Source organism: Oryzias latipes, chromosome 9, assembly GCF_053564925.1.
Source record: "Oryzias latipes strain Hd-rR chromosome 9, Olatipes_Hd-rR_3.1".
NCBI classification, from domain to species: domain Eukaryota; kingdom Metazoa; phylum Chordata; class Actinopteri; order Beloniformes; family Adrianichthyidae; genus Oryzias; species Oryzias latipes.
This window is the reverse complement of record NC_136245.1, coordinates 32,083,286-32,103,536: the sequence shown is the minus strand read 5'-3', so window position 1 is coordinate 32,103,536 and position 20,251 is coordinate 32,083,286. Positions and strand designations below refer to the sequence as shown.

Sequence of the window (20,251 nt, the reverse complement as noted above, 5' to 3'; positions counted from 1 at the left end):
TAGTCCAGGAGTTTTGTAGATAATCCAGATGTTTTTCTGTGTTCTTGTTGCTCAGCTCAGGAGTAAACCTCGAGGAAAAATCCCGAGTCGGAGTCCCTGAGGCAGTTCAACGCTGCCTGCAGGTCCTGCGACAGCGCCGATGCCAAACTGTAGCAGTCTGCTGTTCCTTTGGATTCATCGACGGCGTGGAGAGGGGAAACCCGCTACGTGGGCAATAGCCTGTCCTCCATACCACGTTGCCTGGCTAGTATCCGGCCACTATCGCAACCCTGGAGATGGACACTCCAGCCTCACTAGTGCTACTAGCGCGGCCGACACGAACCAAGATGACGGCTAGGATAAGTCATCCATGGTCAACATGTCCGTCGGAGGACAAACAGAAAAAAAAATGGTTGCTCAGCGGTGTGGTTCTCCCTAAACTCTCCCACAGATCCATGTTAGTTCAAAAGCTTCCGACTGTTTGATCACTTCTTCTGCTTCTTAAATGATGTTTTCTGACTCATTTTGGTTGCTCGCTCCTGTGGAGCTTCTCCACAGTTTTCTCCATGTGTGGATGATGATGCATCTTTGTGGTTCTCTGGCGTCTCAAAGCTGCACAAACGTTCTCGATATCCTCTCAAAAATGTCAAAGACTTTGTTTCTCATTTATTTTTAAGAACATTTAAAAAAAATGTTTTCACGCAGATCGTGTGGTGTAATTTATTTTCCATTTGCAGGTTTTTCCTCATAACAAGCTCATAGTTTAAAAAGCCTTTTTTTAACTTAAAATATGTTTATGTTTGATTAATAATCATAAGAATTCTTAAGCTAATAAATCAGGAAAAAATAAAAATTCCTAGTGATCAACACTTTTGAATCACTTTAAAAGGAATATTTTTAAAGACGGATGCTTAAAAATATTGATGTGAATTGATGCACAAACAGCAAACTGTTGCAGAGGGGATGATGTCGTCCTGCCGGACGGCGGTGATGCATCTGTGCGCGGGCGTCTGCCTCATTCTTACCTCCGTCGTCTGCTTGCCGTTGTAGGACATCTTCTTGATGGCCACCACCTCGTTGGAGTACGAGTTTCGTGCCTGGAAAAGATCGATTGAGGGGGGGGGTAGAAAGTATAAATCCAATCACTTAGAGAGAAAAAAAACACTTTTGAGGACTCTGTTTATGTAACTTTTCTTAATAAAAAAAGGTAAGAATAGCAAATTATTGATTAAGAAATCCAATTTGTGTAGATGGAGACTCATTATTAAGGAATCATTTACCGTTTTTTTAATTATAGACATTAAGGACATCATACAAACGTCAGAAAAGAATGAAAAAATCTCCTTACAGAACAAATTTATTACAATCAATCACAAATTTGTCCTAATGTGACTAGAACAAACTGGGCCTCAGTGAAGTGTCTGTGTGCATTTCCCATGTGTGTCGGTGCAAATATCTTAGCCGCTCGGAGTATTCGGGCCCGGCTTAAAGCCTTATTCTCTGCTTCACCCCCCTGAAAAAACAACTGGCATCGCAGGAAGAGCAGGCGGCCGCTTGTTCAGACGATCTAGATCTTTGTGAGTCTGAAGTGTTTTCGCCTTTGCACACGAATGAGGCGGAAATGACAGGAAGTACAGTGAGAGAGGAAATCCCCCTTTTCTCCTCCTGTGAAGAGCTTCTTCCTGTGTGATCTTTCAGAGCTACACCGTGTTTGCTTCACACCCAGACCCGGGTTAGGTTTTCCCCCTCGAATCTCTGCATTCTTAGATTGCACTGATGATGAGGAGGATGCACTGATAAAGATGGAAACCCTCAGATTCTCTCACATTCGTTTCTGCTCAGGCAAGAAGAAGCAGAAACTTGAAGTAAGGAACCAAATTACTGTTCCAACTGAAGATATTCCAAGAACAAATGTACACGTTGGTCATTCTTGTGAGAATTGTGAACTTTGGTTTGGTTTTGGGTTCTGTCCCTTTGTCAGTCACACCAGTTTCAGGTTTAATTCACAGCCGTCTTCATTTCACTTAATTACCCGCTGTCTGTCTACTTAAGCGTCTGCTTTTCAGTTCTTCCTCATCGGGTCATCTGTTCTGCTTTGTCTCTCATGATGCTCCCGTGGTTTTGTCAAGTTTCACTTGATTCAGTAAATGCGGTCCGACGCCACCGGTTCCTGACAATTCCTTTCTACAACACGTTCTTACTGTTGCTCTTTCAGAGCGTAACGTCAAAATCCTGTTGAAGATGAATATTTCCAGTGTTCATAAAGTGAAGCAGAGGTTGTAAAGTGAAACTTTGAAGGAAACTGAGATGTGATGCAACAGTAAACCTCCAGCAAAACCCAGACATATTCCAGCTTTGCATCTTTTTTTTTTAGTTTTTCTGCAGAACACCTGAATCTGAATCATGGATGAGGCTTATCCCCCCCCCCCCCCCCCAGCTATGCAACTGGGGAAGAGGAGGCCCTTCATCCGTCAAAGGTATGATAAGTAATTAGAGGTTAGATAAACAGGAGAAGCTGAAGGGACTTAAAACAGCAAATCAGTACATTTGTATCATGAAGTTGAGAATAATTCATGAAGGGGGTGGAGTTAAAAAAGAAAACAAGGTTGTGCTGTAAGCAAAGGTTACATTAATAAAGTTAGCTTGACTTCTAATCACGCTTAAAAATACAATAAACCATTTTAAGCAAACATGTTTTTACTACCGGTACAGCTTCTTGAGTGCAGAATCCGCATATATCCACATATATATTCACTCCATACTTGAGCAAATGTGGGATTTTAAAGACCCACTTCAATGAAAATTGTGGGGGGGTTTTCTAAACATGTTCTTGTGGTAGTTTACTGATGCCGTAAGTACATGCACTACAGAATCACTGTAGTATTTGTATCCCAATGTTTAAAAAAAAAAAAAAAAAAAAAGAATCTACTACTTAAAAAGTTTGGACAGAAGCAAAAATTCATGAAAAAACAGGAAATGAGCTAAAGTCCAAATCAACAACTTGTTTTTTAAGGGTTATTAACAGAAACTGGTGTGTCTGAAGGTCTAGCACTGTGGGAGATTTTGAGTCTTTATAGAGTTTAAGCTGAATGAACAAAGTCTGCACATTTTTCTCTAGATGGAAATCAATTTTGAGAACTCCAACGGAGGATAAACATTTGGATCCAGAACTTGAGATTCCGCTGAAAAAAGCACAAAACTGTGGACTTACAAAGTAGACGGCCCCAAAGCTGCCATGTCCGATCTCGTGCAGGTCGCAGAACACGTCCTCTGGGTCATCTTTGAAGAAGAGGTCACCCAGCTCGGGGTCCTTCGGCACCGCCTTCCTTGTGGACGACGGCATTATTGGCTAGGCACCAGGGACACTCGCATACACGCTACTGCTGCTGCTGCCGCCGCCAGACGTCCACGACGGCCCCGGCATTGGCCAGCTCCACCTGGGAGGAATCAGACCCAGATTTCAGAATATGACATCATATGTTTGCATTCTTGTTGTGATAGAGTTCTGATAATTACACATGGTGTGTCGTTGTCATGGTGATGACAAGCGTGGAGGACTTCAGGACATGCGACCGATGGACATTGAGCTAATAAAAATGACCTCTACTTAGCTACTTTAGCACAAACACACGGCTGACAGCTGAGGCTGAGTCATGGATACATCCGCCCCGGCACAGCGCGACTGCGCAGACGCTGATGTGTGACAGGGCTGCAGACAGGCGGCTGAGCGTGTGCACATCCTGGACACCCTGCTCCAGTTAGCTTCACTGCACAGGCAGTGGCATTGCCTGCACACGCTTTCACACGCCACGTTCCACGCCTGGCTCCCTTTTCCTGTTTACCGTGAAATCCGGGTGAACATCACCAAGACGGAGCGAGGCTGGTAAAAAGCAGAGGAGGCCGGCGCGGGCCAAGACGCCAAGCGTCATCCCAATCCCATCTAATCCATGGCATCCCCACCAAAAGAGGCAAAGTTCTGCACGTTTTAAAGAGCGTTTTATTTTTTTTATTTCCAATAGCTGAAACGTCTACAAACAGCCTGAGCTGCATGTCTCCACCTAAGCGCCATCGGGGGGGTTTTCCCTGAACTGTGATTAATAAAATGCTGTTGCTCTATTTTTCTGAGCAATTTACAAACCAACAGCATACTGTTTGAAAGTGTAAAAGCATGAGAGCAGCACATTTAATGCAATTAATTACTGTCCTTCAGGTACCTGATGGTCCTTTTAAGCACAGATGATGAGAGATGAGCTCTTGCTTTAATGACTTTCTAATTTACGTTTGTCTTCATTCATATAAAAAAAAACAAAGTTGATTTATAAGTGGCTTTTTTTTCGCCCTGAAAGACCATCACTTTGTTGAAGGGGAAGGAGGCAAACAAATAAACCATCTGTCACTGCGGGAAGTTTGAAGGCGAGCCGTGTTTCTGAGATCAGCTCACAGTCAGTTCAGATTATCGACCTCTGGAATATGAACTGATATTTTGCTATATATCTTCAGATTGGTGCCATTAAAAATCCCTTTTCAGGCTTTCATTCCATCTATAAAAGTTTATAAAGGTGTTTACATTTGAAAAAGTTACTGTATTGAATCAAACATCTCCGAAACTTTAACCAGATGATTGCGGATGTTTTATTCTTCCAAAACATCTAAAACAATCCTTGAATGACAAAACCTGAGGTTTGTACAACAACAGCAATATTTAAAACTTCCTGCTGGAAGTTGGGGTTTGCATTGACGGTAAAAAGTTTCAATCTTGAATTTTTTCTTTTTCGAATGTAAAGATTAGCCTCAATTTTTGTTTTTTTAAAGAGAAAGGAAAACTAAAGAGCTGATTTTCTTGAGACATCATCAGGGTTGGGTTGGGAACTCGACTGTTCAACGGTTGAAGTACTCGGTTACTCTGCATGTCTCAAACTTACATCAGCCTGTCTTTCATCCTGCCTGCTTCAGCTGCTTAGAAAGAGAGCGACAACCACGACTCACAAACACACAAACACATACAAACGTATACAATTGTGCCATCACCTATTAGAAAAAGAACACAATGGTCTACAATAATTAAGCACCGATAAATCTGCCTTTTGTGTCTCTATGCTTTGAATCAAGGGGAGTTCTTAGGAAGCAGGAAACGACCAAGACAAAAAAAGTCATGTGACCGTTAGCCTGCACACCTCCTCTCCACGTTTTTTCCTCCCACATGTGTGAAATGATGCAATTTGGCTGTAATGGGGGGGGGGCTGATGAAGCCGTCACCAGCCTGGCAATCTGAAGCGTGTGGATAGTTGCCTCTGTTGGCGTGGGGACGTTTTTTTTTTCTTCTAAGAGAGCTGATTAAGGGTGTGGATTATACAGATTAGAGGTTTGACGGGCGGGACAGCAACCCCCACAGAACCGCCGGGCGAGCGCGCAGAGTTCCCCCGACACGTCGGCGGATTTACATCCCAGCATTTATGCTGCCGAATGGGTTAAAAGAGAGCAGCATCGGAGCAACGGGAGGCTCCGTCTAAACATGTCATGCAAGATGGTTCCTTAAAAAAAAGGAAAAATGTGCTGGGAGTTGAAAATCTCCTTTTACTTTTAGACATTTTTAAAGTAACTTTATTATACTGACACCACAAAAATGACACATCAATTAAAATCTACCCGAAAAGTAAAAAAAAAACAACAATTTTATTTAAAAATGTTAGGGTATGTCAGTTCGAAATAAAAGGTCAAACAGGTCAGCGCTGGTTAAAAAACACCATGTTACCATAACAACCACGCAGTTCAGGTCAATGCAGATGGAAAGACACTCAAAAAGGGAGCTACGTGTCTTTAACTTAACACCCAAAAGAACTGATTTAAAAAAAATTAACATATAAATATAATTCTTTGCTTAGAAAAATATAAAATTGTATTCATACCGAGAGAAATCTATGGAGACACTTTTGCTAAGGCAAGTAAGTAAAAAACCTTTAGTAGATTTTATTGCAGGAATTTATCATTTTTCCAATAAAACTTTTTACTTTTTTGTTCAGTTTAAATGGCTTGCTATATAAATCTGCTTTGTATTGCAAACAAAGGTTCATTTTTAAAGGGAAATAAAATATTAAATCCTGAAACTGAATCATAAAATGATTAGATGTAGTACTCTGGCGGTGACACCCAGCATTGGCTGAGTCGCTGCGTCCACAGTTCTATCATTAGCTACATATTTTTTTTTTTTACATTTAATGTATTTTTTATTTCATTTGTTATTACTATTATTTTTTTCTAATAAGCTAAATCTACAAGAGCAACTGACAAACAGATTTATTGATTAGAGTTAGCTCCGCCCACCTCTGCAACAACACAAAAACAGCAAATGGGGAGAAAAGATCAACCTAATAGTTTGGTTAGCTCCACCCACCTGCTAAATAAAATGACACGCCCCTATCCATCCATTTTTCCAAACTTGATTGTTCCTGCTCAGGATCACAGGGATCCTAAACCCTAAACATCTTCTGTTGCACAAAGGCAGGGGACATCATGGGCGGTTTACCAGTCAATCGCAGGGCCACGCCCCCTAATGATTCACAACCCTGAGCATTAATAAAATGAAAACAGCTCCTTTAACCCGTCTTCTTACAGTCTCCCACCCCATTAATTTAAAGTAAATTTTATCAATTTTGACAAATTTGGTGTAAAACTGTCTTTTCCCAGTCTGAAACCAGTGGGCCTCTGAAGAACTGCAACCTTTGGTTTTCCAGGTTGGGAACTTGGAGGCTGGGTAAAACTCGTCTGTGTCACTTTATATCAAAAGATTACCTGTGGGCTAACTAGCAAAAACGAAAATGGTCAAAAGATACACTTCTTTGCCGTGCATCCACTTCCTGCCAGTTTGAGAGACTTCGAAGAAAAAACAAATTCTTTAGGTTAAACCCTGTCGCAGCCTAATGAATTGGAGTTTAAACGACACTATATGGTCGTAAAAATCCTAATGCTACGTACACCGGGCTCAGAAACACGCGTTCGAGCAACCGTTTCCTTCTGCGTTCAAAATTATTGCATTAACGCATTGCTACTCGAGTTTATGTCTGTTTTTGGGCTCTACATACAAAGAGCGCTGCAATTACACACGTGCTGAAAGTTCACGCTTACGATGACGCATGGGTAGCGTCCTTTTCAAAACACGGATGTACCAACCGTTAGAAAATCAATCGTGAAGGAAAAATTAATAATGTGCCTGGATGGAATTATATGACATCGCGTCTTTCATTACGAGAACAGAGCGAGATTCACCAGATTTGAACCGCCAAGACTCTTCCAACTGTGAGTGCATGCTAGTATCAGTCCAGTGTGAACACCATATGCTAAAAGCTCGAACAAAAACCCACGTTCAGTGCGTTCTTGAACACGCCACACATGGCCGCCTGCAGCTCAACAGAGATCCAGTCTGGATCAATGGAGCTTTCCGCCTGCAGCATATTAGCTGCATGAAATCCAACGACACCGGAGCAGGGCGCCATCGTAGGGACCATCCTGGGCGCCGTGATCTCGGGGTCAAATTTGAAACTTTTTTGTGAGAGAGCCTCCTGCCAACTCAAATGCCTCTTCCTTCCTAACTCGACGCTCATTTCTCTTTCACCCTTTAATCGTCACTTGGAAGAAAGTCTTTGATGATGAAAAAGGAGGTATTTTCTCTTGATTTGCCCTTAATCTCTGCGAGCCTCTGATGTACGGCACACGCGGCGCCACTGGCACGAGCATTTTCTATACCAGTGAATTAGAGCACGGGCTCCACCATTAAAGATGGAGGACACAAAGTGTCCATATGTGTGGGTCATTTTGTGTGTCAGATTATGTGTATGTGTGCTTGCACAGCCAGAGGGCTTTATCAGCTTACTGGACCCCCTCCCAGGCTGAGACGGCAACAGGAATTAGACAGACTGTGGGAATTCTTACTGGCATTCAGAATCGGCTCTAATCAGAAAAGAGAAAGAAAAAACGGGTAAATCCACCAAAACGTGCGCCGCAGTAGAGAGTCTGCGCGTGAAGTAAGAATTACGTAATAATCCAGTTCTTTAACTCCTATCATGGCGTCTAAAGAAGGCGTTTAAGCTGTGAGGTGTGAGGTGTGTGTGTGTGTGTGCGCGCCTGGATTTTACAGACTCATGGGAAAAAAAAGCACTTTAGTAATCCAGTCTAACACATGCATGTCTAAAATAAATAAATAAAAAAAGCGGGGTGAGCATGAGAAGGCAAAGTCCCCGGAGAGCTGTGGAGCACGTGCACGGCGTGTGCACCATGTGCTTGCATTTGGGTGTGTGCTTCCTGCAGTTGACAGAAAATGGGTCAAGCTTCATCCAGCATGAATTTACAAGAGCTCATTCAGACGCGAGGTCGTGTGCTGATGAGTCGGCAGTTGGAGACAGACTTCTGTGATCTGTTGTGTTTTATTTTTGTGTTTTTGTGGCTTTGACTGTCTTTATTTTTTTTAATTTTTGACGGAGCGTCGCTCTGATTTGAGAGGAAGTGTAGGGAGTTGTGCATGCATGCAGCCCTGCACAGGGGTACAGCAGCGTTACTCAAATGTCGATTTTCCACATGGCCCAACAGAAACTGTGGAAAAGTCCAGAATCCATGAAGGGTCTGGGGTCACTTCTTGAATATAAATATTAGAATTTCGGAATTTTTAGGAGAGTGTCATCAACAAATTTCTAAAGTTCCGATTTATACAATCCTGATAATGTTTGCAGCATTGCTGAAAGTGGGTTTACTTTTATTGCTACCATGACTCAGCGAAAACAGATCACTTCATATTTCTGACACCAAGATCTCACAGAAATAGTTTTGCACCGGAGCTTTAGCTCCAATGTTCAAATCCCTTTCTTCACGCATGTGACGTAATTCCAATCGATTCCGTCGTGAAGAAAAGTGGCTCCTTAGCAGCACTTTATGTCAGTAATGCGTCGTGTCAGAATCAGCTGATTCACATTGATCATGTGAAAGGTCAAAGGTTTACAATATGTCAAAGACTGTGTGTTACATCTCCGGTGTTATCTGAATAAAGAATATTTTTAATGATTTGTCCTCTCATAATAAAAGTCTGACGAGACCAACTCAGTGGCCAAGTAGTAGAGTGTCCATCCTGACACTGGAAGGTTGTGGGTTCAAATCCACGGTCGAGTCATATCAAAGACTCTGACGCTCAAACCATTAAATAGCTCCTGAGCTGGATCCCTGGAGGTGGATCAAGTGTGGAGAGCATATTTCACACACCCAGGCGGTAATGGTGACAACCATTAACAGTCCAGGACTGAGTGACCCCTTGACCTTTAGTGAGAAATAAACAGCTATCACTCAGTCACTCTATTTGACACATTTCGTGTAGCCCGCTTACAAGTGGTCGGGGCGTGGCATTCAAACAAGCTCACTGCTAATTGGCGAGAATGGTTGCCATCGAAAAGATGACTGACCCACTTGGACCAATCACTGCTCACTGACGATGTCTGGCTCCAACGTGGTGAAGTCAATGTTGCGACAAAAATGGCAACTCAATAGACCAGTCGGAGCTGGAGGTGAGCCATTTTCTACGAGTGACGTCACACTCAGTCGGTCGAGTTCTCAAATACAGTCAATGGGACTTTAACTTTAACATCATTTTATTTTTATATATCTGTGTATTTATTTCTTTATTATTATTTTATTTAATTATATATTATTTTATTTTATATATTAATTTATAACAACATTTTAAAGGACAAATGGCAACAAAGTGCTGTTAAAACAAGGGAAAAAATATGATTTTTCTACATTTCTACAGTAGGTTATTAAAGTGATTGGTCCGAACTTCAGACGTAACGGTCAGAAAAAGGTTTTCCTCCCCTAAAAATGGCAGAAACGTTCCTCTAGAATCTCAGCTCAGCTGCTGTACTTTTGGAGAAAGAGGGCCTTGAAGCTCAAGAGATGAAGATCATTCACTGACCTGGTTATGTACAGGAAGTCTTGATGGGTCTCTGTCTCCTTTTGTCTCTTCAGAGAAAGTCCAGATGTGCAGATTTTTCAGGGTCCCTCATGACTCAAACACCGTCGTACCTGAGGGGAAAAAAAACAGTTTTACGCAAAACCTTCGATCATCTATAAAATATTCTTCATTATGACTGCATTTCTTCATCACACTGAGCATTTATTGAAGTTTGCAGCTGTTTAAGGCCTATCAAACCGAACTACACCACCAAAAAAGAAAAACATCTGGACTTCAGTTTATTTATCATGCTCCTTTGCACCAAGATGCTTTTTGGCTCATAAAATTAGGAAGGTGGCGTTCACCCTGAACAAACAGAGGGAAGGCTTTGATTTCTAAATAGCAGATGGCGGAATGACTCAACAGGCGCCGAAAATCTCCTTAGTGGTAATCAGTAACTGTCAGATTCTGCTCGGTTCTTCAGCTCCTGGAGCCGCAGAAAAACTCCACAGCCTCGTTTTGACGTCTCCACATCTCCACCCGCTGCTCCTCAGTGGGCTGTCCCGGTTCACAAGGGAAGTGACCTTCGTCTGCAGGTGAATCTTTATTGTTCCTCGAATAAAAGCAGGAGTTCAAGGACGCGATCATCCGATGACCTTTTTACAGACGTGCCCCACAGACATGTTTCATTCGCAAACACAAGAACATCGAAGGAGCTGGAGACTAACGACATCCACCGAAAACAGGAAAAGCTTCTCCAAGACCCCAATGTGGTTCCCGTTTTAGCATCAGCGACCCCGTGACGACTTCTCAAGTCACGAGCGGCCTCCAAATCCATGTTTAGCCTTTTCTCCAAACCTTCAGCCTGGTCCTCCAGAGTTCTGACGGAGCAGATCGCCGCTCCGGGGGGAGCGTATTGAATAATAAAGGAGGGGAGGAGGACGAGGGGATGGGAGGACAGGGATAAAAATGTATTGTGCTCCTCTGAGTGTCTCTGAATGATTTATAACACAAACTGACGCTTGCATGAGCCTCTGGGAAAGTTGTGGCTCCCCCCACCACCACCACCCTCGCTCCTTCCACCCTGCTTGGCATTTCTGTCCGGCAAAGGATGGGGGGATACAAACAGTAAAGCCGCTGAGGTGGTTTACTCTACTAAAAACTGACTTTTTCTATTCTAGTCTCAAAATATGGTCAACTATCTCACTTATTTATGACTTTACTTTCAGAGTTTCTGCTTGATTTTTGTACAGAAAAAGCTGGATAAGGACTATTTTTAGGTGGAGGTGAAACGTCCGCCCACGTCCGCTTTGTTCCAGCTTTGTGGACGAGCGAAAAACGTTGCGAGGAAGCAGAGACTGACTAAACCGCGGACACAACATCTCAGTTCGGTTCCTGCTGCTTCACTCCGCACAAACTGCAGCATGAATCACAAACCCTGAGTCACACGTTTGACTGTTTTCAGTTCGTGACAAAACAAACCCAACAGAGCGGCCGTCAGGCTTCTGGAGCTTCAGGCCGGGTTTTAGGGACAAGTCTGCATGGAAGACGCTGTCAACAATTTTTGGTATAAATTTTACTTGCTGAAGTCTCCAATTTCTTCATTTTTCATTAAGAAAATGGTCAAAAATGCAATTACGAGTCCTGGTGTAAATAAATATTTTTTTAGCTTGTAATCTTTTGTATACTTTTTGCTACTATTATTTTATTGCATTTTTGTGTTTTTTTTCTATCCATCTATCTAACGGAGGTCACAAAATTTTGTGGCTAAAGTGAAACAGAGCGGATTAAGAACAGGTTAAAGAATCATTTTGCTAAAGTGATTCATGCAATCTGTGGGTTCCTTCTATCAAAAACACTTTTTTAATTATATTTTTCTTCAGCCAGAACAACTTTTCTGTTAATATTTAAGTAAGAACTCTTTATTTTATTGATAAAAATTCCACCTTTGTTCAGAGTGTAACCCTTCGGATGAACTCACTCCCCACAAAAACCAAGCAAGACAGAAAAAAAAGCAATTTGTCAATAATAGAACAAGTTGTATATGTGTGTGCTTTCTCAGATTACATGTCTACTATAAATATATATTGACATAAACAAAAATAAGAACTCTTAAAGAAAAACACACTGTGTATTCTTACAAACATGTGGAATATTTGGTTCAGGAAAGTGCAATACCCACTATCCATGTATTCATGTCAATCACACGTGTGCATCATGTTTATATGGTTATGTAAGTGCAGTTACAGGTTATTTATTATTCATGAGTGCAATACTACATAACTCTATGCTCACCAGCAAAGTCTAATATAATCCTGACTATTTTTTGAATGCATTTTATACTTTATTTCATTTTATTTAAAATCTATTTTGAGTTGTAATCCTGACTTTTATCGTCTTTTAAACACATTGGGAGCATCATGACTTTGTAGTGCATACAATGCCAATAAAGGAAGTTCTGATTCTGATGTTTAATTCATTTGGCTTTGGTTGTGATTTTTAAGGATTATCCATTTCCTGCATGAGCCGAACCATCCAAACCCAACTTTAAGTTTCATGCAGAAAAAAGTGCTGCAGGAGGAAAAGACATTCCTACAGTGGGAATGTTACAAACTTGACCCATTTCTATTGAATTGCAGTGCAATTAAATCCATTTAGGAATTGGGGAGTGATGCCCACATCTGTAAATCAAAAAAACTATAAAATCCTGATTATCTTGTTTTTGCTCAAAGCTCATTTCTAGAAAATCCTGAATAAAACACAGAAAACTCAAGGCAGCTCTCATGTCAGCAGCTTAGTGACACCTTGGGGACGGGCAGCCCTCAAAAAGAGGCTTCTCTTGGATTGGATGCTGGGCAAACCTCCATCATGGAAGTGGGTGTTGGTGAAAGTGAGGAGAAAAACTCCAGAGCATCATGAGAAGTGACGGCAGCAACATTCAAGCTCAGAACTTTCACAAAATCCTCCTCAAAAATGAGAAGGAGAAACTGAAACTCAACCCTTATTTATATTTTTGTTTTCTTTTTCAAACAGAAAAAAAGAAGAATAAGTCAAGTTTAAAAATATGATTTTTACAGCATCGAGAAGCATTCAGATCCTTTTCTGAATGTTTTTCAGACAATGGCATGCTGAGGGAGTGTCATAATGTGGGAAACCTCACTCTGCAACCAGTCAAACACTAAAAAGCTTTTTAAAAAGACGATGTTTGTTAGACAGGAAGCTCACAAAGAAAGAAAATATTTAAATAAGTAAATTGACTTTAGATTTAATTGAACTTCGACAGAATGAATCCAGGTTGTGCATTTCGTGGAAGAACTACCACAAATGTCAGATTTCCTTGCTTCCTTGAATCAGTTACAATCTTCAGCTTGTAACTCACTAACATAGGCGCTCTAACAAAATCATCAAAAGAGAAGGACTGCTAAGAACTTGTTAAAAAAGATTCCAGAGCGAGAATTGTTACTTTGACCAATAGAATGACTGAGTAACAGCTGTTTATGTCTCTAGAAGTCTCTGGGATTTGGGCTTCTTGGAGCCAGCGGATACTTCCTGTTTGGAACACCAGGGGGGAGGTTCTCATATGCAGTCAAGAGTTAGATACATCTATCATTTTCTGTGAGCCCTCAGTTGTTCAGTAGGTCTTGGTCTAATTTAATGTCACTAATGTGCAGAATTCAGCAACAATCTACAGACAGGAAGCAGGAAAAACAAACGTGGCAGCCGGTTTTCTCCTCGTTGCAGGACAACAAATTAAAAAAATCCAACTTCACTTCTCACAACCACCAAAATCAGATGCGAGTCAGACTCAGAAGTGCAGTGTGAACGTAAATTCCCAAAGATAATCCAGATCGGAATCGTGCGCGAAGACCTTCAGAACAAATGTAGCCTAATTTAAGGATGGCTCAGGAAGGTTTGACAAAACGCCATTACCCTTTTCTCACACCTCACTAGAGAAAAATAATAAAACATTGTTCAAACAATATCTGTCACACGGACAACTTTTCTTAAGCCACTTTAAAGATTTATTTTAATCTTTAAACTATTAAGACTTTTACTGTCAAGCAGAAGAGCAGAATCTATAAAAAGCAGAGCAAATACACATAAAAGGTGAAAGATCCACGACAGAGACATCATAAAGTAACATTCCAGTTACTTTATGATGTCTCACTTCCTGTCCATCAAGCTGAGGAAGGTGTCACATGACTTTTCTGGTACCTACACTCTCAGATGTCTTCATTACATTAGAGGGGTGGGAGGTCCATGCATAGAGAAACCATTACTTTCATAGATTCCTTTTTGGGGGACTTTCCCCCCAAAAACATTTTCATGATTTTCCACAACAGCCAGGTGACGGCACCTTCAGCTGAGCCCCCCCTCCTCTAGCATCACCCCCACTAAAACTGCTCCTCAGCGCCTCAAACGTCTGGACTGGCGCTCAGAGAAGCCGAGTGACGAGAGCAGAGCGGCTGGGTGCGGCGTCACGGCGCGCTGTCACCACACAGCTGCATTATTCAACACCCCCTCACAGATGACGCTGCACAGCAGAGAAGAATAAAGGGGGGGGGGTACGAGTGACAAGGCCGAGCGAAACGAGGCCTAACGAGACACACGAGCAGATGAGACCACCGAGCGTCACACAAGCACGTTTAAGGATCCACTGTTCAGACCCTGCAGGTAAAGGTCAAGCCAAACATGATTCTAGATGTAATTATCATTTTTATGATCATAAAATAGTGGATCGTATAATAATAATGTAAAGTAAAGACACATATTTAAAACACAAAACATTTGTGTTTCCTCCTCATCTTTTCTGCTTCTGGACTTCTATTTTCTTCTAGTTATTACATTTACTATTCAGAAACACAGTTTTCTGCTAAATATATTTAGTTCGAGAATTCTCAGAAATATTCTAATTGTTGCTCCTATAAGAAAAAAAAACACAGTTTTCAAATTTTTAAAATGTTCTTTTTTGTTGTATTTTATTAAAAATACAAAAATGAGAACAGAGCTGTTTTAGTCCAGAGGGATTCGCTTTACCAACTCCTCTGCAACAAACCCGCTGAAATGTTTGAGGTTTTCTTGCATATTTTTAGATGAACTTTGTTTCTGAAAAGCCTGTACAGTAACTCATTACATTAAAAGCAGCAGAGCCACCTCCTCCTCTAAGCTGACTCACCGAACAAACACCGACGTGTTCGTGCTGCTTTTTAGGCAAATTATGCCCAAAAACCATTCAATTAATCTGCACCCCGCCAACGCGGCCACAGTCACTGTCCTCTGGAGATTTAAAACACCCAGAGGACCAATGCTAACCTACAAAAACATCCACCCCACTGTGGCTCCTGGACGTGTCACTGTGTGTTTGCAGGTCAGGAGGAAACATGATCATCTTTTATGAAAGAAACAACCCAAAAACAAATATTGCAATATTACAAACTGAAGTTGTAGCCAATAAAAGGTTTGGATTCTTTTCTTACTTAGAGCATGAGCCATTTATGGAAAATTCAAAGGACTAACAGCTTCTAAAGAATCTTATACATCATCCTACTCTTCAAATACAAACATAGCTCTAAATAAATGAGATCAGAAAATGTTTGTGATCTCTAAACATTGACCACAGAGTCCCATTCTTCCAGATTGAGCATCTTTCTTGACGTTTCGTGAACTTTGGGGCTCAAAAACGTCATGAGAGGATTCAAAACCTACAAAGTTGTGCCGTTAAACCATCTTGTTCTTGAGAAAATGAGATCCTGAAGATGTTGATGAGAATCCTGGTTGGTGCTCTGGATGATATGATGGATCTGAGGGCATTTTTGTGCGATTAACATGTGGATTAAAGGGGCAGGATTAGGTCAAATCTGTATTTTTGAGTAGTAATTATCAAAAAGAAATCCGGTAAAAATTTTAACAACTGCATTATTTTCAAATGTAGATTGAATCCATATTTGTCTACAGACTCATTTTAGTTTTATTCAACTATTATTTAAAAACAAAGAAAAGCTTTGGTGGGGAAGAAATATGTCGGATATACTCCAGGAACAGATTAAAGGTTTCATATTTTCTTTGATATTACAATACATTTCCTCATTTCTTATTCCTTTTATATCAATATTTGTTGTGATCGCCCACTCCTGTGAGCGACGTGGACTTAGCTTGCCGTGGTTAACAGTACGAGCATCGCTCGCCGTTCACTACAGGTGAACTGGGATAGGATGCATGAGAAAAACAGCTTGTTCCTGTAAAAAAAGCAGGTCACGGGACGATGAAGATGTGGTCCAGAACTACTTTGCTTCTCTGAAGACCGATAACTGAGCCAGACGTAAAGTCTGCAAAATAATGAAGTGCGTCAGAGCGAGCGTTCAGCTGACTTTACCCCCTCTGACGGCGGAGGCGACTTGGGGAAGGAGTGTGACGAGTCTACAGCTGGAGACAGTCGTGTGAGCAAACAGCAGCCGAGATGTCAGATTTTTCAAGATGTACATGTATGCATTTTGTTTAATTTGTGAGGATTTTGATTTGAATTGTAGTTGAAGTTCAAATAAACCAGCAGGAGGTTGGAAAATGTTGCTTTATTTGAGCCTCAATGACCTGGAAGTGGTAGCTTCTTCCATTCTTCAGCATTTCTTTGCTTCACAGAAACTTCTCACCTCAAGTCAAATCCATTAATAATATGAAAACATATTAAATGTTTGTTTCCCATAAACATTAGGAAGGAAACAGTTCACTTTCCCCACGATTCAGTTCCGATTTTTTGGCCACAGTTTTGTTTTTATTCAATATATTTATTACAAACTAACAAAAAATTCAGAAAATCCCTTTTTTTTTAAATTAGCTACCGGTAATAAGAAAGCAAAAAACAACAAAAACTTTCCTTTGATTTCTACTAAGCCTGGTGTGATGTAATAAACACGTCTTTGACACGTTTTAATGTAAACATTCGGTTCAATGTTGTAGCATAGGATTCGGTTATAAACCCAGAATTGTTGCATCACTATTAAACATGTGGGTTCATTTGTCATTTTTTAGTAGGATCTTTGAGAAGTTTTTCCAACATGAGAAAGCTGTAATTGATTTTATAAAGTTAGAAGCAACACAAGACCTATTTTGTCTTTTTTCAGGAGAAAACTAAAACTAAAAATACAGATAAAGATGATTCAAAACACTTTTTGTCTGATAGACCTGAAACAACTTCTTTTTTTGGTAACATTCGGCTACTTAGGTAACTTAAATAAAAGCTAGCAAGTTAAGAGTAATATTTTAAAGTTGTATTTAGTCTTATTCTCATTTAATATTGATTACACTTTGTTATGAACTTCATGACTCATTTGAAAACGCCAAACGTGTCCTCTCCTAAACTTGGTGTTGATGTTTCAATTATTCAAAGAAAAAAACACCAAGTTCTGCATGAATCCAAACTTCCTAAATTGTTCTCAAAGCCAAATTTTTTCTTGAGCATCCATTAGTGAAAATATTAAAATCCAGTCCAGCATGGCAGCTTAAAAGTACCAAAAAAAATCCAAAGCAGACTTTAAGGCTGCATCTCCAACATCCATACACTAAAGTTTCAGTGGCGGAACAGCGATCTACACACCATCATGTGCTGTTAAGGTTACCACGGACAGAAGGACGATAACTTTCCATATTTCCGAATATATTTTTTCCATCAAAGCCTAACGAAAAAACTGCAGATCGATGCTGAGTCAACGTGAAACAATGAAGACGGGACACAGAATCTAATACCTGATTAATGAGGTTTTTCAGTTCTACACATCCGCCTCCTTCATTTCCGTGTTGGAAAAGTTACAGAAAAGTGCAGAACCTTGACTGTATACGGGAAATGGAACGAGTCAGAGTGGCGCCGACAAAAAGAAGTCAACATAGTTTGTTGGATCCAGGCTCTGTCCGTAATCAGTGAGTGGTCGGAGTTGGTCAACATCTCTACAACCACTACACTACATTTTGCACCTAGTGGTCATATGTGAATATACGGGGAAAAAGTAAGAAAGGTTGTATCATGACGTATCACGACGGAAGAAGTACGAATAAACTACGCAAAGAACACAGAACTCACGCAAAACTCACTTACAGCTGCGCAAGATTTATGCAACAATTGTGTGTCAACTACATAAAAAACGCATAAACTGCATAATTCTCAACAGACCAATTGGACTTTTACTATATTGCTCTTTTCAGGAGGTCCTGGAAGAGAAACCCTTTCCAGAACGTTCTTCTTGAGTCTCACCACAACACGAGTTCAGGGGTTTTAAGGAAAACTCTCCCACAGATCCATGTTTGTCCAAAAGGTTCTTTCTGACCGTTGGATCATGAACTCTGACCTGAACGGAGTCCAATGAGACTGACAAACATTATAACTTCCTGGTTAGCAACATTTCCGTCGTCTCCATAATGATCTTCGCTCTGAACGTTCTCTGGTTTTCTCCGTGCGTGGAGGATGGATCTCTGTGCCTCTCTGGAGTCTAAAGGCTGCAGAGATGTTTGTGCAACCCTTTCAGGCCCAACATGTCGGGCTTTGTTTCTAAGCTTTTCTTGAATTTCTGGCAGCCTCGTGTGTCTGTTTGTCAGATCTTTAGTGTGCTTCTGTCGCGGTATGTCAGTGATCCGGCCTGGGTGTGAAAGGTGACACCAAGCTCTGCTTTCCAAAAACAAAAAATTTATGATTTCACAGGGCAGTTTAATCGTTGTCTTTAGTGTAGAACCAGGCAGGTTTGGACCCTAAATAAATCCAAAAGTTAAAATATATATAAATGGTGTTTATGGTGTTTTTAACATGTTCTTGTGGTTTTTTTCTTATGCATATATGAAGAAAATTAAGCTTAACGTTGCATTTCTAAGTATTTCTATTTTTAAATCATTGTGAATCAGGAGTAGAAGAAAAACTGCTGCTGGAAAGAGACTGAATTTGTGACATAGAAAATAGACTGGGCGTGCCACAAGCTCCATGCTCTGAGTTCTCAACAACAGGGAGGGGAAAGGGGGGCGGGGTTGCTTGGGTGCCAGGGCCACAAGCTCCCTGCTCTGAGCTCTCAACAACGGTGACGGGAAGGGGGGGCGCCAATTGCCCTGTCAAAAATCCAGAAGGGGTTTTTCTAATGAACTACTGGGGCTCTGCAGAAACAATGTCCTAGAAAACAACACAGATTTTGGCTAAAAACAGCAAAATCCTATTTAGAAGACCACTGGAAACGCTTTTAAAATAGATGAAAAGATGATCTCAGTGGGTCTGTAAAGCATTTATAACAGAGTTTTAAACACTCTGACCTGAGAATGCGTCACTACGGCTTGATGAAAAACAGAAGTTTGCCAAAACTTGGAGAATTCTGCTAATTTATTTTATGAAAAAGGTGATAAAAACCCATCTGACGTTCCCAGATTAATGAACAGTTTCCAAGAAAGACATCTAGATGAGAATCTCCTCAGGGGAAAACAATGATGTCATGCCGTCTTTTGCCAAATTCTCAGGAGTTAGGTTAAACCAGGTCAAGTCCTGAGGTTCAAAGGAGTTAGCTTTCCGTCTAGAGGCAGCAGAAGTGGGCAGGAGGCTTCAGGTCGTGCATCTTCAAGTCTCTCTGAACGCTCACAGAGCAACGGCGATCCTTCTTCACGTGTGATCTGTGTTCAGAGTTTCAGCAGCTTCGTGCATTAAATACTTTAAAAAAGACAAAAAATTAAAAGTTTTGCACTTCCTTAGAAGACGGGGGGAGGAACCCCCCAAAAAAGGAAAGAGGCATCTGGGCCGCCGAGTCATTTCCTTTTCCTCTTTTGTCAAAAATACACTGACACTATAAATTATGTACATCATCAGCAGGGTTTACAGAGTGAGCGGGGGCCTCGGGTTTTAAGATCTCAGCTTTTATCCCACACAGTCGACCCGTAATAAGTTTAAAAAAACAATTCAGGCTCAGAACTTAGCCTCCCTCTTCCTCTTTTGGATCTTTGATTCATCCAAGCTGCTGGAGCTCCAGCAGGCAAACATAGAAGGAGGGTTTTCTTTTTTGTTTTAAAACTCCTCCATGGACAGGAAAAAAAAGGAAAAATCTTCTGCAGATAACTCAAGTTTGACAACAAAGCGAATGCAAATGAATGATTATGAGCCTGAAAGGTCAACTGCATGAGAATCAATATGCACCAGCGTGTGAACTGTTACGTGACAGGTCTTTGAATCCTCGGGCGCCGAAATATTGACCACAAAAAAGCAGCTCTACTGGTCAGGAAATGCATTCCCTCGTCTGTGCAGCCTCCTTCACAGGACAGCACCTAAACTAACGCTGCACCAACTTAACCCGTCTGCATTTTATGGCCATCGTTTACCATTTATACTTCTTA

At 41.0% G+C, this 20,251-nt stretch overlaps 1 protein-coding gene across 4 annotated transcripts in view; it reads right to left on the bottom strand.

The window, feature by feature from the left end:
• The window catches only part of taok3a (TAO kinase 3a), a 56,644-nt gene that overhangs the window by 23,031 nt on the left and 13,362 nt on the right, over positions 1–20,251 (bottom strand). For all 4 annotated transcript variants that reach the window (XM_023958222.2, XM_023958221.2, XM_023958224.2 and 1 more), the window contains 3 exons: positions 9,929–10,038; positions 3,191–3,416; positions 1,005–1,076 (listed from right to left, as the gene is read on the bottom strand). In XM_023958222.2, the coding sequence (XP_023813990.1) occupies positions 1,005–1,076; positions 3,191–3,322 (204 nt within the window). In that variant the 5' untranslated portion in view covers positions 3,323–3,416; positions 9,929–10,038. The remainder of the gene's footprint in view (positions 1–1,004; positions 1,077–3,190; positions 3,417–9,928; positions 10,039–20,251) is intronic.